Source organism: Puntigrus tetrazona, chromosome 20, assembly GCF_018831695.1.
Source record: "Puntigrus tetrazona isolate hp1 chromosome 20, ASM1883169v1, whole genome shotgun sequence".
NCBI lineage: Eukaryota > Metazoa > Chordata > Actinopteri > Cypriniformes > Cyprinidae > Puntigrus > Puntigrus tetrazona.
In genome coordinates this window covers 13,348,250-13,363,148 of record NC_056718.1, presented here as the reverse complement: position 1 = coordinate 13,363,148, position 14,899 = coordinate 13,348,250, and the positions used below count along the sequence as shown (strand labels likewise).

Here is a 14,899-nt window from a genome sequence, read left to right as displayed (position 1 = left end):
CGAGATGGACTGAACCAGGCTTGAAAGAAATAAACAGCATGATAAAAGTCAAGCCTAGCAGTTGACTAAATAAAGACACACTTTTAACAAAGGTTAATCGTGACTAAATTACTCGTTCACAAACTCACACAAAACTGTTTCAGTGTAACTAAAAAGAAACTAAATAAAATGTCTAGTGGGGCACAAGAGACATGTTTTCAAAGATTCTCTTGGCAAGGTTTATTTATAGTTAGTAGAAGGGGACTGTTTCTCCTTGCTTTTTGAATATTCCTCCACATTTTTCCTGCAATGTTTATGCTACATTTTTTCAGGAAGGCCTCCCAAGAGTTGAAGGCGGGGCCAGTTACTTAGCCGAACAATGACCCCGTTTCCCTCTAGAGCTTAAAAATGTGATAACTGCAGTACGTAATACTTTCTGACAAAGGGAGCACGCTATTTTCTTCAACACCATGATTCTGCAATTTATATATGAAAGCTTTGATTTCAAAAGCTGGATCATTTTAAGTTTTGTTTTACTGCTTCTTGTAGATATCATCAAATACAGGAATCCTTCCAGTTTCCCACCAGGACCCTGGCCCCTACCGTTTCTGGGAAATGTCTTCACTGAGATAGATTTTAGGAACGTGAATAAGGTAGGAGGAAATTGCATAATTTGTTTGCATGCCAATTAATGGTCTTTTTAAACAGCGTTATTTTTTGAGTAAAAACAGCCGGCGGATATGTTATCAGGTTGTCTGTATACACCTGTTTGTTATTTGAATTTCAGTTGGCTGAAGTCTACGGGAACATATTCAGCTTAAGAGTGGGCAGTGAGAAAATGATAGTTGTTTCTGGATATAAAATGGTAAAGGAGGCTCTTATTACTCAGATTGACAGTTTTGTTGACCGTCCAATTGTCCCTTTGTTTCACAAAGTTTTTAAGGGTATAGGTAAGTACACTATAATGACTATAATGATCTTTATGGATATAATTAAGGTTCGTTATTCCCTCATAGCACCCATTTAGTTAAAATTCTTTCATATGAAGGTACGATACTTAGTAATGGGTACCTGTGGAGGATGCATAGGAAGTTTGCTGTCTCCCATTTGAGGACCTTTGGAGATGGGAAGAAAAGCTTTGAGCTCAGAATACAAGAAGAATGTGTTCACCTTTGTAATGCCTTTAGGGCAGAAAAGGGTATGGTTTAAATCTGGAGAATTTTATGAATAAAATAAAAATTTGGAGATAAAAATGTATATATATTTACTTATACATATACATAAACAATGTTTTTTTCTTAAACAGGACCTTTTAACCCCATGGTCACCTTAAACAGTGCTGTCTCAAATATCATCTCCTGCCTAATATTTGGACAACGCTTTGACTATCATGATGAATATTACCAAAGAATTCTGCGTCTTGACACTGAATGCATTCAGTTAATTGGCTCTCCTAAAGCACAGGTACTCTTTCATAACAGCATCCTTAGACACAGTTTTTATAACCTGCAAGTTAATTATATCATCACCTATTATGTTATCTTTTACAGTTGTATAATGTCTGTCCTTGGCTCTTGGATTACTTCCCTGGCCCACATCAGACAATTTTTTCCAACTATAAGCAAATAACAGACTTCTTAAGAGAAGAGATCATTAAACACAAAGAGGACTGGGACCCTTTAAACCCACGTGACTTAATAGACAGCTACCTGACTGAGATGGAAAGGGTAACTAAAGTGCTATTTTACTTTTTACAAATTTTTAGGCATCTGTTTTGATACTGCAATTTGATCAGCGTACAGTAAGCCTGCTTTGATAAGATAGTTTTTGCATATTTTTGTGCTGATTTCCACTTTTGCAGAAAAAAAGTGACCCTGAGGCTGGTTTTAACATTGAAGGATTAGTGGTGACTTGTCTAGACCTGATTGAGGCTGGGACAGAAACCGCAACTACAACATTGCGCTGGGGTCTGCTTTTTATGATGATGTTCCCAGAAATCCAAGGTAAGTATTGAGTTTTCCAAAGCAGGAAAAATCATTGTTGCTCTTTTGCAGCCTGAAGATTACATGTCTTCTTTAAGTTAGCTTGGAAATGAATTAGGTCCTGGATCTTTCAATGACACATTTTACAAGTAACATTTTTCTGTCGTATTCAGAAAAGGTCCAGGAAGAGATAGACAGGGTTATTGGACAGTCACGTCAACCCTGTGTGGCTGACAGAGCTGATATGCCCTACACTGACGCTGTTATCCATGAGATTCAAAGATTTGGAGATGTTGTTCCACTGGGATTCCCTAAAAAATCTGTTAAAGACACAAAACTAGGGGAATACTTCATTCCTAAGGTATTCTATTCTATTTTATTTAGGGCAGGGATCGTGTCTAGATTAATAAAGTTTTAATTCTCTCTTTATTAGGGGACGTCTATTACAGTAAACCTGTCTTCAGTCCTGCATGATCCGAATGAATGGGAAACCCCGGACACCTTTAACCCCAGGCACTTCCTGAATGAAAATGCCCAGTTTCAGAAAAGAGATGCGTTCCTGCCATTTTCAGCAGGTAATGTGCAAACATACCATTTGATGACTTCTCAGAATTTGATATGCTTGCGTATTCATTTTTAATAATATTTGTCTGCGCCACGTTATGGTTTTAACTTCAGCTGATGCTGTCTGCTCACAGGTAAGCGAGCGTGTTTGGGAGAACAGCTGGCTCGTCAGGAGCTTTTCTTATACTTCACCTCTCTGCTTCAGCGATTCACCTTCTCCAAATGTCCAGGAGAGGAACTCAGTCTGGAGGGAGAGATATGGTTCACATATACTCCTGCTCCATACCGTATATGTCTGTCCTCACGTTAGAGGATACACATACATTTTTTATAGCATGTTTACGGATATCTGCTATGATAGAATATCTATTATGTAAGTAATTATTCATGTTACCATTTAGTACACTGCTACTTAATACTAATAAAATGTATGAGATATATTACACGCATATCTAATGTATTAATAAAAGTTGTATGCTACATATGATTTGCTGTGTCATTTTGATGTAACTAGAGCACAACTGGGCATGTAATTTTTCACAATAGATAGCCAAAATGTCAAAATGCAGCATCATTGTGATAGTCATGCACCTTACTTAGGTTCAAGTTAATAATTCACCCTGGTAATCTGTAATAAGTTTGCAATTATTGTACAAATTAACATCTACCAAAGTATATGAAAGCAAAGTAAAAAGACAAGCCAAATGATATTACTGTATGTACATGCAAGATTAAAGAAAAAACTATTAACACAGTTTGAAAAACCTATAGGTAAATGTAGACATGTCAGGCAGAACAGTGGTGTTGCCTAATGCCTTATGTAATATGTAATATCTCTGTCCTCCTTTCAATTATTTCAACGCGGCAAAGAAAAATGAAAACAGTTTTCAACTGAATAAATTCCCATGCTTTCTATCAAACAGGACCTTTCAACCCTCTGAACATCTTAAACGGTTTGTGTTCAGTTAATTTGCTTTCCTAAAGCACAGGTATTGATTAGATGCTGCTTAAAATTCGAATATCCTGTGAGAAAATTATAATTAAATATCTATATTCATTATCCATTATGTTATCTTTTACAGTTGTATAATATATGTCCTATAGGAACTAGGAGGAGAGATCCTTAAACACAAAGAGGACTGGGACCTTTTAAACCCATGTGACTTAATAGACAGCTACCTGACTGAGATGGAAAAGGTAAAGTAACAAAGGGTAAAATTTTCTTTTTGAAATTAAATTTAGGATAATTCAGTGTTTTTTTTCACAGAAAAAGAGTGACCCCAAAGCTGGTTTTAATATAGAAGGGTTAGTGATATTTTGCTTATGAGTGACAGAGACCTCTGCTACTACATTACGCTGGGGTCTACTTTTTATAATCAAATATCCAGAAATACAATAGTAAGTCTGATTTTAGTTTTTTAAAGAATCTACATATTTTCACCACATTGTTACAATCCTACTCCATATCATATATGTGTGTTTTCACATTAAACCAAAGTCAGTAAAATTTAGTAGTGTCTGACATGCATTTCTGGATGATTATCTTTTATGTTAGCATTATTTCCACATTTTTCAAAATGAAACATGGTCGTAGTGTTGCAAACTTGGTTTTAAAATATAAATATAAATGTACCAGTGCATGTGATTATTTTGTTGCATAAAATGTACATGTATTGATACTTGATTAATGTAAATAATTTATAAATGTGTAAATAATGATATTTGTCATGTAAATAAATTACACTTTGGTTGAAAATTTGCAATATGAAATATCTCTTTGTTCAAATAGATAAATATAAATAAATAGAACTGTTTCGTTTTAAAAAAGGCAAATTCTTTAACTTTAACAGAGTTAAGGAATGTTTGACATTCACAGATTTATTACTAACAACAGCTGGCGTATTATGTAACTTGTAGGGGCCGGAGAACCATGAAAGGGCTCTTCTTTCTGTAGTCTCAAACACTAAATGTACAGACTGCACATGTATGGGACAAAATCCATGCAAAATGCATATGAAATGTATACAAAATAATATAAAGAACATAAAGCCTAAAGCTGCAGAAAACAGTTAACAGTAAACAGATTTAAAAACCTCCAGAATAAATGTAGACATATCAGGCAGAACTGTGATGTTATGCTGTAATGTAATAACATTCTTATCTTTAAACTATTACTTTGATAAATTTGTTTCCACAGCGTTCTGTTCACCACTTTCATGGAATCTGGAGTGCCTTATGTAATATGTCTCTACTCCTCCCCTCATGTATTTACATTTCCCAGTCCTGTGCATATATAAATACAGATCCTTGAGTACAGATCAGACAAAGGGAACCTACACTTTCCTCTGCCGCTATGTTCCTGAACTTGCTCTATGACAGCTTTGATTTTAAAAGCTGGATCATTTTATTTTTTCTATTTCTGCTTCTTGCTGATATTATCAAAAATAGAAGTCCTTCCAATTACCCTCCAGGACCATGGCCCCTGCCATTCCTGGGAACTGTGTTCACTAAGATGGATTTTAGGAGCATGAATAAGGTGGGAGCTAATTTATTATTATTTTTTGCATGTCTGTTAGTTTAGCATTAAGTTTGTCAGCTTTTAGAGATGGTTTCATTTATTCTTATATTCCTGGAATTACAAAAAAATTATTCAACTATTAATGTTCCTAATATAAACAATAAAATAAACAATATCCAATTTCAGTTGGCTGAAGTCTATGGCAACATATTCAGCTTAAGAGTGGGCAGTGAGAAAATGGTTGTCGTGTCGGGATATAAAATGGTGAAAGAGGCCCTTGTTACTCATCTTGACAGTTTTGTCGAGCGTCCACACGTCCCTCTGTTTCACAAAATTTACAAGGGAATTGGTATGTACACTAACCACATTGACCTTTATGGCTAAAATGAAACCAAATTTATTCTCAAATGGAGCTGATGATTTCTTACTGATAATCAAGTTTCATCTTTTTGACAATATGTAGGTTTAACAATGAGTAATGGATACCGGTGGCGGACACATAGGAAGTTTGGTGGCCTCCATTTACGGCTGTTTGGAGAGGAGAAGAAAATCCTTGAGAACAACATCCAGCAAGAGTCTGTCTATCTTTGTGATGCTTTTAAGGCAGAAAAGGGTATGAGTCTCACTAACTAGTGAACTTTAGTTCACTGGGGCAAAGAAAAATAAAAACAGTTTGCAACTTAAGAAATATCCATGGCTTCTTCCAAACAGGACCTTTCAACCCTATGACCATCTTAAACGGTTCTGTCTCAAATACTGTTGCCTGTTTGACATTTGGACAACGCTTTGACTACCATGATGAATATTACCAAAGAATTCTGCGTCTTGACAATGAGTGTGTTCAAATAGCAGGCTCTTATAGAGCACAGGTACTGATTTATAACAGTATTATTAGACACTAGTTCATAACCTGTAAGTAAATTATTAATAAAAATTCTCATTAACCATTAACTAGCTGTTTTCTTTCACAGCTCTATAATGTCTGTCCTTGGCTCTTGGATTACTTTCCTGGCCCCCATCAGACTATGTTTTCAAACTACAAGGAAATAACAGGCTTCCTGAGAGGAGAGATCATTAAACACAAAGAGGACTGGGACCCTTTAAATCCACGCGACTTTATAGACAACTACCTGACTGAGATGGAAAAGGTACATTAAGTAAAGGTGAAATTTTATTTTTGAATTAAAATTTTTAATAATTCAGTACTTTTTTATTTTTCACAGAAAAAGAGCGACCCTGAGGCTGGTTTTAACATAGAAGCCTTAGTGATATCTTGCTTAGACATGATTGAGGCTGGGACAGAGACCTCTGCTTCAACATTACGCTGGGGTCTGCTTTTTATGATCAAATATCCAGAAATACAAAGTGAGTCTGTTTTCATTTTTTAAAGAATCTACATTTTGTCATCACATTGTTAGTATGTATTAACTTGTATTTCCCTACAGAAAAGGTCCAGGAAGAGATAGACAGGGTTATTGGACAGTCACGTCAATCCTGTGTGGCTGACAGAGCTGATATGCCCTACACTGAGGCTGTTATCCATGAGATTCAAAGATTTGGAGATGTTGTTCCACTGGGATTCCCTAAAAGTTCTGCTAAAGACACAAAGCTAGGGGAATACTTCATTCCTAAGGTATGACTCCTATTCTATCCTATTTTAAAGACTATTATAGCCATTGTTGATTGCTGCACAAATCAGTAGTTTTCTGTCACAAATCAAGAGATCAAAGATACACAGAGAAAGTGAGATTCACAGAGAGTACAGGTATGCAATAGTCAGTAAACTCTGATGCTGCATAATCCATGGAGTGATCCTGGGTGAACAACGGGGAACTAGGACCTGGAGGAAACAGCCAGTCAAGCACAAGGAGTCAAACACTAAGGATATGACAACACAAGATATTATTAGGACACCTTAAAGAGAGCCTCAAACGAGCCACAGCTGGGACTGAATAGTTCTCAACGGCAATCAGACACACCCACCTAAACACTAGAAACAGTACATGGATGAGATTGTGATCCCATGAACAGTGGTATCTCAGTACAATACCCCTCCTTCTAAGTTCCCCTAAGTACCCCTCCTTCTAAGAGTTCCTCTTGTCCCAGACAGGAACCCAACTTTTCTCCTCCAGACCTTACCACATTCCCTCCACATCGAGTCCATGATGCGATTGACCGAATAAGTAGGCTCCCCATCTGTGAGTTGATGGTGGTGGAGGAACCGAAGCAGGTGGATTAAACTGTGAATGAAAAACAGGCTTTAATTTGGAAATATGAAACATGGGATGAATTCTGAGGAAGTTTGAGGTGGACTGTTACTGAATCTGGCCAAGTTTATTACATATGGAGCAGAGTCTCTCTGTCCCTTCTCAAGACACCTCTGGATGACAGCATGAGCAGAGGGGACAGTGACTATTCCAGATTAAGAAAAATTGGTGGCTGGTAACCTAAAGTACATTTGAGAGGTGAGAGGCTCGTGGCTGACACTAGTAACGAGTTATGTGAGTATTCAACCCACAAGAGGAAGTAGGATTCTGTGTCACCAAACATTGCAACACCTTTCCCAGATCCTGGCTGGCCCACTCACTCTGGCTGTTGGTCTGAGGATGAAACCCAGAAGACAAACTTACTCTCACTTCCGGTAACCTGAGGTTCTCTGTTGGAAACCACCAGGAGGCCATGAATGCGAAAGATGTGATATACGACAGTAACAGCTGGATCCTTGGCAGAAGGAAATTTGGGCAAGGAGATGAAAAGACCTGCCTTTGAGGACTGGTCCACTATGGTAAAAACAACCATATTGCCCAGGAAGGAAGGGAGGGCAATCAAGAAATCGAGCGTGATGTAGGACCAGGGTCTCGAATGGATAACTCCTCTGGAGGACGATTGGAAATCTTACCCCATGTGCAGACCAATATCCTCACAGATTATTTGATCAGAACAAACAATGAACGGAACCTCCGAACCCTATAACCAATAATGCTAGAAAGAAAAAATGTAATCCTCTCTGTATGCTAGACATGACGAGCGTCATTAGGGACATGACGTGTGTAATACAAGGGCTTTTGACAAAAATCTTATGATCGAGGGTCCCTAACAATGGCAATGTCTAGCAAGGGCAATTTTACCATTGCGGTCTTACTGGGAGGAGAGTATTGACTCAGCGAGACTCCACCCAACTGCAGCCTCAGACCTACTACCGGGGCTTTCTCTTTTACTGAGCCTTTCGACCAGGAAATGTCCTGTAGTCCCACAATAAATGCAAAGACCTCTCATCCTCTGGCACTCTCTCTCCTCCTGGGAGAGTGAAGCTCTCCCCACCTGCATGAGTTCACCCTTTGGTGGATGGCTGACTGTACCATTAGATTTCGTAGGAGAACATTCAGGAAACTCATCATGTGACAACTTCACTGATCACGCTATTGTAGACATGAATCCATGGAAAGGCTAAGTCTATGAGTGTCTTCCTCCAAAAACGATCAGCCAACCCATGCAGGAACATGTCCCACTGCGCCTCCTTGTTCCACTTGCACTCCACTGTCTGGAACATGCCACCACACTAGAAAACCCTCTTCTGCTCTTCTGCAAGGGAGTGGAATGAAGAATAGCAGGGATGTCGATGCCAGAGGAACAAGCATGTGGGTGGTGCAGTAGGCGCTGTAGTTGGGGGGTAAGATCAGACACCTGCACTACCAATGATTGCATGGCCAAGATTTGCTCCTCTTGATGATCCATGCGAGCGTTGTTATTGATCAGTAGATCCTGAAGTCCAGTAGTTTCCACTGAATCCATTTGTTTGATTGGATTCAATAGCGGATGCAAAACAAACAGTTCCAAGCAAAACAGAGGAAAAAGTTTGGGGACGAACTCAGTAGCGCAAGGGCACAAATGGGCAACCGACTCCAATGGTGGATAATCCACAAAGAGATCCTGGGCGAAGAACGGGGAACTAGGAACTGGAGGAAACAGCCAGCCAAGCACAAGGAGTCAAACACCAAAGATCAGACAACACAAGATATAAGTTATCAGGACACCTTAAAGCTGCAAATGAGCCACAGCTAGGACTGATTAGTTCTCCACGGCAATCAGACACACCCACTTACATACAAACACTACAGACAGCACACGGATGAGATTGTGATCCTACGAACAGTGACATTTTTATTCTTCTTCTTTTTTAAGGGCACCTCTATCACAACAAACCTGTCTTCAGTCCTTCATGATCCAAACGAATGGGAGACACCAGACACCTTTAACCCCGGACACTTCCTGAATGAAAATGGCCAGTTTTGGAAGAGAGATGCATTTCTTCCTTTTTCAGCAGGTAATGTTTTATAAACATTTACATATAACATATTACAGAAGAACAAAACTAGCACACACATTTAAAACGTTATGTACATAACTACACAGAAGTGACTTAAGATGGCAACATGCTTTTATAATTTAATAAAAAACTATAACGCTATATAAAGTATAATTTAATTCGGTGACATTTTTTCCAACACTAAAAGCAAGGAGTGTTTTGTGCTCACAGGTAAGCGAGCGTGTTTGGGAGAACAGCTGGCTCGTCAGGTGATCTTCCTGTTTTTCACCTCTCTTCTTCAGCGATTCACCTTCTCCAAATGTCCAGGAGAGGAACTCAGTCTGGAGGGAGAGCTATGGTTCACAAATGTTCCTTGTCCATATCGTATGTGTGTGACCTCACGTTAGAAATATAAAAAATCAGTAAGATTACATATAAAGTATGCTTTCTGATATGTTGCTGAATGATTATCATTTCCACATTTTTCAAAATGTAATATTGTTGCAATGTAAACATGATTATAATGTTAATGTATCATTACATGTATGAATGGTTTTGATGGACAAAACATAGATATTGATACCTGTGTTAATGCTCGGTGTAATTGATCTACAGATGTGCAAAAAATTATTTGTCATCAAGGCAAGTGGTACTCATTTTAAGCCCTGGAGTTGTTTTTTTTGTTTGTTTATGTATTATGCATTTTTTTCCAAACAACTGGGGTTTGTTTTGTTTTTTTGAGCAAGGTGCCACTGTCAAGGGAGTCAAAAGATAATTACATAATCATTAGGGTTTCTAATTAACTTTAAACATGGAAAATAAGGAACAATTGTCAATTGTGATGCTTTATTTTTTATTCTTTAAGAAAATAATGTTTAATTATTGTATTGCTATATAAAAAGTGTTTATTCCTTAAGAAAAAAAGAGACAGAATAAGGGATGCTCCAAATATTTGTACCATAACATAATGTAGGCCTAAATCTGCCTGCAGTTTAAATGTTTTGCTTTGTTTTTGTTAACCCATTTATGTACATTTTTTTTTTCTAAGCTTTTACTATTATAGAATTGTGACATCACAAGTTTAGTAGGCTAATTTAGTCATTAGGCATGAAATTTGAAAACTTAACAACTGAAGCTCTATGAAACGTCAGTCAATAAAGCATTTTTTTTTTAAACAATGGAACTTATTTTATATTTTTTCAACCATATAGCCTGTGAACTTAGAGAATGTGGGCTGCTTCTGGTGCTTGGATCTCTAAGTTTAAGAATAGCCTACCCTAAAACTTTTATGTACTTCTCTCTCTCTATTTAATAGCATTAAACTACAATGAAGAGGAAGAGAGCAAAACAAGGGTGTCTTATTACCTCCCCAACATTCTCAACTACATATTCAATCCATGCATATGAAATACATATAAAAAAGTAAAGAACATTTAGACTATATTTCTATATGTAGCCTCATTGTATGATTAAAGCCGCAAAAGGAAAATATGAACAATTTTAAAAACCTCCAGAAAAAATGTAGACATGTCAGGCAGAACTGTGATGTTGCCTAACTGTAATGTAACTTGTTCTTACCTTTAAACTATTACTCTGATAAATCTGTTTCCACAGGATTTTTGTTCACCACTTTCGTGGAATCTGGAGTGTCTTATGTAATATGTCTCTACTCCTCCCCTCATGTATTTACATTTGCTAGTCTTGTGCAAAAGTTCACATATAAATACAGACCACTGAGTACAAATAAGACAAAGGAAACCTGTAATTTCCTCCGCCGCTATGTTCCTGCACTTGCTCTATGACAGCTTTGATTTTAAAAGCTGGATCATTTTATTTTTTCTATTTCTGCTCCTTGCTGATATTATCAAAAATAGAAGTCCTTCCAATTACCCTCCAGGACCATGGCCCCTGCCATTCCTGGGAACTGTGTTCACTAAGATGGATTTTAGGAGCATGAATAAGGTGGGAGCTAAATTCTTTCTTTTTCTGCATGTCTGTTAGTTTAGGTTCAGCCTTTAGAGATGGTCTAATTTATTGTTGTTTCTGGACTTAAAATATTTGAACTTTTAATGTTCCTAATTGATATAAACAAAATAATTATTTCTAATTTCAGTTGGCTAAGATCTACGGCAACATATTCAGCTTAAGAGTGGGCAGTGAGAAAATGATTATCGTGTCGGGATATAAAATGGTAAAGGAGGCCCTCGTTACTCAGTTCGACATTTTTGTTGAGCGTCCACACGTCCCTCTGTTTCACAAAATTTTTAAGGGACTTGGTATGTACCCTAACCACATTGACCAAACCTAATTTCTTCTCAAATGGAGCTGATGATTTCTTACTGATAATCAAGTTTCATCTTTATGGCAATATGTAGGTTTAAAAATGAGTAATGGATACTGGTGGCGGACACATAGGAAGTTTGGTGGCCTCCATTTACGGCTGTTTGGAGAGGAGAAGAAAATCCTTGAGAACAACATCCAGCAAGAGTCTGTCTATCTTTGTGATGCTTTTAAGGCAGAAAAGGGTATGGGTCTCACTAACTAGAGAACTTTAGTTCACTAGGGCAAAGAAAAATAAAAACAGTTTGCAACTTAAGAAATATCCATGGCTTCTTCCAAACAGGACCTTTCAACCCTATGACCATCTTAAACAGTGCTGTCTCAAATACTATTGCCTGTTTGACATTTGGACAACGCTTTGACTACCATGATGAATATTACCAAAGAATTCTGCGTCTTGACAATGAATGTTTTCAAATAGCAGGCACTTGTAAAGCACAGGTACTGATTTATAACAGTATTAATAGACACTACGTATATAATCTGTGAATAATTTATTATTCAAAAATGTCATTAACCGTTAACTAGCCAATGCTTTCTTTCACAGTTGTATAACTTCTGTCCGTGGCTCTTGGATTACTTCCCTGGCCCCCATCAGAAGTTGTTTTCAAACTACTTTCAAATAACAGACTTCTTAAGAGGAGAGATCATTAAACACAAAGAGGACTGGGACCCTTTAAACCCACGTGACTTAATAGACAGCTACCTGACTGAGATGGAAAAGGTAAGTAAGTAAGTAAAAGGGAAATTTTCTTTTTGAATTTGAATTTTAAATAATTTAGTACTGTTTTTTTTTAACTTTTCACAGAAAAAGAGTGACCCCAAAGCCGGTTTTAACGTAGAAAGCTTAGTGGTATCTTGCTTAGACTTGATTGAGGCTGGGACAGAGACCTCTGCTACTACATTACGCTGGGGTCTGCTTTTTATGATGAAATATCCAGAAATACAAAGTGAGTATGGTTTTAATTTTTATTTTATCTACATTGTCAACCACATTGTTAGTACTTAATGACAAACTTGTATTTCCCTACAGAAAAGGTCCAGGCAGAGATAGATAAGGTGATTGGACAGTCACGTCAACCCTGTGTGGAAGACAGAGCTGATATGCCCTACACTGACGCTGTTATCCATGAGGTTCAAAGACTTTCTGATGTTCTTCCAATGGGATTCCCTAAAAAATCTGTTAAAGACACAAAGCTAGGGGAATACTTCATTCCTAAGGTATTAGTCTTATTCTATTCTATTTCATTCTAAAGACTACAGTCATTGTTGATTGCTGCACAAATCAGTAGTTTTTCTTCTTTCGTTTTAGGGCACCTCAATTTCAGCAAACCTGTCTTCAGTCCTTCATGATCCAGACGAATGGGAGACACCAGACACCTTTAACCCCGGACACTTCCTGACTGAAAATGGCCAGTTTCGGAAGAGAGATGCATATCTGCCTTTTTCAGCAGGTAATGTTTTATACAATTTACATATGACATGTTACAGAAGAACAAAACTAGCACACACATTTTAAACTTTCAACTGTACATAACTACTCTGATGTGAATTAGGATAGCAAAATGCTTTTATAAATTAATTTTAAAAAAGTAATGCTATAATGTATAATTTACTTGACACCAATAGCAATAAATGTTTTGTGCTCACAGGTAAGCGAGCGTGTTTGGGAGAACAGCTGGCTCGTCAGGTAGTTTTCCTGTTCTTCGCTTCTCTGCTTCAGCGATTCACCTTCTCCAAAGGTCCAGGAGAGGAACTCAGTCTGGAGGGAGAGATATGGTTCACATATGTTCCTTGTCCATATCGTATGTGTGTGACCTCACGTTAGAAATATAGAAAGTCAGTAAGATTAGATATAAAGTATGCTTTTCGACATGTTTCTATATGACTGTCATTTCCACATTTTTCAAAATGCAATATTGTTGCAATGTAAACATGTTAACACTATAATGTTAATGTATTCTTATATGTATGAATGATTTTGATGGGTGTAAATGATTTGCAGATGTGTCAAAAGATAATTACATCATTAGGCTTGCCAATTAACTTCAAAAATGGAAAATAAGGGACTATTGTCAATTGTGATTTATTTATTGATCTTTTATTCTTTAAAGTGTTTGTTCTTTAAGAAAGTAAGGGACAGAATACAGGATGCTCCAAATATTTGTACTATACCATAATGTATTGTGAATTGTGAGTTTAGTAGGCTAATTTAGTCAGTGAAAAATGGCAGGAAATTTGAAAACTTAACAACTGAAGCTCTATGAAATGTCAGTCAATAAAGCATTTTTAAAACAAGATCTGAATTAAAACATTATTTCAACCATATAGCCTGCAAACTTACAGAATGTGGGCTGCTTCTGGTGCTTGGATCTCTACGTTTAAGAATAGCCTACCCTAAAAATTATATGTATTTCTCTCTCTCTATTTAACAGAATAAAATTACAATGAAATCTTCCTTAAGGTAGATTTAGAAAAAAAAATGAACAGGCCTTTCATGGTTCTGGTGCCCCAGCAAGTTACATAACTGCTTAAAGGAATAGTTCCCCCTAAAATGAAAATTAACCGACATTTTACTCAGCCAGAAGACTCATGTTATTTTCTGCGAGAACGCAGAGCTGGGGCTTTTTGGCTAACTTCTGACTCAACGTACGGCATATTATGTAAGTTGCGTCATACGTTGAGTTAGCCAAGAAGCCGTAACTCAGCGTTCTCGCGGAAAGTAATACGAAAGTAATACGAAATATTTGTGTTACAAAAACCAATCGATTTGCTTCAGAGGACATGTGATAACCCCCTGAAGGTGTATAGGTTAGTGTTAAGTCTTAGTACTTGTGAATATATTCGATTTAATGGCCACTATCCACCCACATTATCGAGCTTGAAAGAGGATAAATAAAAAAAAAACTGACAGTGTTCGTCTGAAAGAAAAATGTCATACACCTAGGATGGCTTCTGAGTAAATAAAATATGGGGTAATTTTAAGAGTGAACCATTCCTTTAAGCAGCTGTAATGGAACTTGCTGGGGCCCCACGAAAGGCCTCTTCCTTTGTGTGTGCAGACTACACACAGTAGGAGCAAACTTACTTTTTTCAGTGTGTTACTCTCTGATATGCACAGAAGTCCACATTTATTCATCTCTTCATAACGCATTTGTTTGATCCATCAACACCTGCTACCGATTTTTTTTTTAAATAGTGTCTTTTATA

At 37.2% G+C, this 14,899-nt stretch overlaps 3 protein-coding genes across 4 annotated transcripts; all 3 read left to right on the top strand.

Annotated features, from left to right (window-relative positions):
- Window positions 1-348: 348 nt before the first annotated feature.
- LOC122325390 (cytochrome P450 2J2) lies at window positions 349-3,389 on the top strand. Of its 2 annotated transcripts, XM_043220431.1 has the most exons (10): window positions 349-401; window positions 529-632; window positions 767-929; window positions 1,028-1,177; window positions 1,286-1,443; window positions 1,530-1,706; window positions 1,841-1,982; window positions 2,135-2,322; window positions 2,395-2,536; window positions 2,660-3,389. In XM_043220431.1, exons 3-10 carry the CDS (start codon window positions 818-820, stop codon window positions 2,833-2,835), a joined length of 1,245 nt encoding a protein of 414 aa, XP_043076366.1. In that variant the 5' UTR covers window positions 349-401; window positions 529-632; window positions 767-817; the 3' UTR covers window positions 2,836-3,389. The 2 variants fall into 2 exon arrangements, with proteins under 2 accessions (XP_043076366.1, XP_043076365.1); XM_043220430.1 differs by lacking the exon at window positions 349-401 and having other exon boundaries at window positions 408-632.
- A 1,442-nt stretch (window positions 3,390-4,831) lies between these two features.
- Window positions 4,832-10,946, top strand: LOC122325389 (cytochrome P450 2J2-like). Its single transcript, XM_043220429.1, has 9 exons — window positions 4,832-5,061; window positions 5,230-5,392; window positions 5,507-5,656; window positions 5,755-5,912; window positions 6,015-6,191; window positions 6,267-6,408; window positions 6,489-6,676; window positions 9,226-9,367; window positions 9,581-10,946. Exons 1-9 carry the CDS (start codon window positions 4,879-4,881, stop codon window positions 9,754-9,756), a joined length of 1,479 nt encoding a protein of 492 aa, XP_043076364.1. The 5' UTR covers window positions 4,832-4,878; the 3' UTR covers window positions 9,757-10,946.
- Window positions 10,947-11,083: 137 nt separating this feature from the next.
- Window positions 11,084-13,987, top strand: LOC122325388 (cytochrome P450 2J2-like). Its single transcript, XM_043220428.1, has 9 exons — window positions 11,084-11,311; window positions 11,463-11,625; window positions 11,725-11,874; window positions 11,973-12,130; window positions 12,237-12,413; window positions 12,498-12,639; window positions 12,723-12,910; window positions 13,002-13,143; window positions 13,342-13,987. Exons 1-9 carry the CDS (start codon window positions 11,129-11,131, stop codon window positions 13,515-13,517), a joined length of 1,479 nt encoding a protein of 492 aa, XP_043076363.1. The 5' UTR covers window positions 11,084-11,128; the 3' UTR covers window positions 13,518-13,987.
- The last annotated feature ends 912 nt before the right edge of the window (window positions 13,988-14,899 follow it).

Excerpts from the sequence above, each read along its gene's own strand:
- LOC122325390 (XM_043220430.1), top strand. The coding sequence starts at position 450 with ATGATTCTGCAATTTATATATGAAAGCTTTGATTTCAAAAGCTGGATC. Across the intron at positions 1,178-1,285 it reads TGCCTTTAGGGCAGAAAAGG|GACCTTTTAACCCCATGGTC; the intron begins GTATGGTTTAAA and ends TTTCTTAAACAG. Across the intron at positions 2,537-2,659 it reads GTTCCTGCCATTTTCAGCAG|GTAAGCGAGCGTGTTTGGGA; the intron begins GTAATGTGCAAA and ends GTCTGCTCACAG.
- LOC122325388 (XM_043220428.1), top strand. The coding sequence starts at position 11,129 with ATGTTCCTGCACTTGCTCTATGACAGCTTTGATTTTAAAAGCTGGATC. Across the intron at positions 11,626-11,724 it reads CAAAATTTTTAAGGGACTTG|GTTTAAAAATGAGTAATGGA; the intron begins GTATGTACCCTA and ends GGCAATATGTAG. Across the intron at positions 13,144-13,341 it reads ATATCTGCCTTTTTCAGCAG|GTAAGCGAGCGTGTTTGGGA; the intron begins GTAATGTTTTAT and ends TTGTGCTCACAG.
- LOC122325389 (XM_043220429.1), top strand. The coding sequence starts at position 4,879 with ATGTTCCTGAACTTGCTCTATGACAGCTTTGATTTTAAAAGCTGGATC. Across the intron at positions 5,657-5,754 it reads TGCTTTTAAGGCAGAAAAGG|GACCTTTCAACCCTATGACC; the intron begins GTATGAGTCTCA and ends TCTTCCAAACAG. Across the intron at positions 5,913-6,014 it reads CAGGCTCTTATAGAGCACAG|CTCTATAATGTCTGTCCTTG; the intron begins GTACTGATTTAT and ends TTTCTTTCACAG.